This window comes from Galeopterus variegatus, unplaced genomic scaffold (genome assembly GCF_000696425.1).
Source record: "Galeopterus variegatus unplaced genomic scaffold, G_variegatus-3.0.2 Scaffold1246, whole genome shotgun sequence".
Classification (NCBI taxonomy): Eukaryota; Metazoa; Chordata; class Mammalia; order Dermoptera; family Cynocephalidae; genus Galeopterus; species Galeopterus variegatus.
The window spans coordinates 409,175-410,955 of NW_007727357.1; the positions used below are offsets into that span (position 1 = coordinate 409,175).

General features: G+C 41.4%; 1 protein-coding gene across 3 annotated transcripts in view; it reads left to right on the forward strand.

Moving 5' to 3' along the window:
- PAQR5 (progestin and adipoQ receptor family member V) overlaps positions 1-1,511 on the forward strand; it is a 42,781-nt gene extending 41,270 nt beyond the window's left edge. For 2 of the 3 annotated variants that reach the window (XM_008575853.1, XM_008575854.1), the window contains exon 7: positions 576-817. In XM_008575853.1, coding sequence (XP_008574075.1) covers positions 576-817 — 242 coding nt within the window. Of the gene's footprint in view, positions 1-575 lie in introns of all 3 variants that reach the window. The other variant, XM_008575852.1, reaches the window with a different exon arrangement.
- Positions 1,512-1,781: the final 270 nt, after the last annotated feature.

The following is a 1,781-nucleotide window of genomic DNA, read 5'->3' on the forward strand; positions in this document are numbered from 1 at the left end:
TTTTTTTTTTCTTATAATGCTTTTTAGAAATAAATTAAGGTATATTTTACATATTAAGTAATTTCCCAGCGTCAAGTACAGTCACGCATTGCTTAACAATGGCAATTTTGTTGTTGTGCAAACATCATAGAGTGTACTTACAGACCTGGGTGGTATGGCCTACTGCACACCTAGGCTGTGTGACATAGCCACTGTCTTATATGCAATCCGTTAACTGAAATGTTGTGTTGCACATGACTGTATACAATTCAGTGATATTTTTAGTAAATTTACCAAGTTGTACAACCATCACCATAAGTCAGTTTTAGAACATTTTCATTACCCGAGTAAAATCCCTCATGCCCATGGACTGTTAATCCCATCCCCACCCCTGCTCAAGGCAACCACTAATCTACTCTGTCTCCCTGGATTTGCCTATTCTGGACATTTCATATAAACGGAATCAGACACTATGTGGCCTCTTGTCTGGCTTCTTTCACTTAGCATCATGTTTTTAGCATACATGCCATTGCATGTATCAACACTCCATTCCTTTTTATTGCTAGTCCTGATGGCCTTTTGTGTGTTTGCCGCAGGCCACAGTCATCAGCTGTTTCATGTGTGTGTGATCCTGGCCACGAACATGCAGATGGAAGCCATACTTCTGGACAAGACTCTGAGGAAGGACTGGCTTCTGGCCACCTCCAGGCTCCTCACCTTCCCTCAGATCGCTGGAGCCGTGCTTCTGTGTGTCATCTTCAGCCTCAGCAACATCATCTATTTCTCGGCTGCTCTGTATCGGATTCCCAAGCCGGAATTACATAAAAAAGAAAGATGATTCAGACCGTAAGCTGTTCATGCCAGATGTTAACATTATGCTGCAACACCATAACCACCATAAACTGGTGGCATGGCACTGGCTTAAAATGGCCCGAAATATTTATAATGATTGGTGTCTTGGAATTTTTGAATGGTTTCATGTCAAAAAGGTATTTAACTGGGGAAATCTTTCTAGATGTGCACTGATCCTATATGTGTGATTTAAAAGGGGAACGTGGGTTCAATCAAGTCCTTGTTAAGGCAAATTATTGATATTTCATTATGTTTTAAATTTATTTAAATTGAGGTTTTCAGTTCTATTTAAATAGTTGGATTAAGTTTACTACCCTTGTAGTTTTGAATTCCCCTTTAAAAATGGAACTTGCTTCATTTGATGAATTCCATGTCGCAAAGCTTTTCCCAAGAGCTCCTGTAGAGACCTGTCAACTGCTTTGGGAGATTGACCTGGAAGGGTCACTGGGATGATTTGAGAAAGAGGACGCTGGGTCTTTGGGAACCCTGGGGACTAAGACAACATTCCAGGTTGAGGAGACCCAGTGTGGGGAGGGGTCTTCTTCCCTTCCCCACTTAGTGAAGGGAATGGACAGAGGGAGAATCCCCTTTTCCTGCAAGTCCATTCTGCCTTCAAAGTGCAAGTTCCCATGTCATTATTAAGGATTTGGAGTTTGTAAGTTTTTTTCTTAAGTCCACAGTCTACGGCTGGGTGTCGTGTGTTCTGTGATGCTCTGTTTTCTTGTTTCCAGTTTGATCTGCAAGGTATGACGCAATGTAGGTACAATTCGTTAAATAAGGGAGGTTGGCTGAGTTAATCCCAATTGGTTGTGCTCATTTGTCACCTTTTAAACCAATGAGAGTGCTCTATGGGAGGATGTTACATATTAAATATTGCCTCAGCATTTCAAATATGCTGCAACATTTAGCATTCACGTGCAGAGGATGATAAAGACCTTGCCAACAGGATG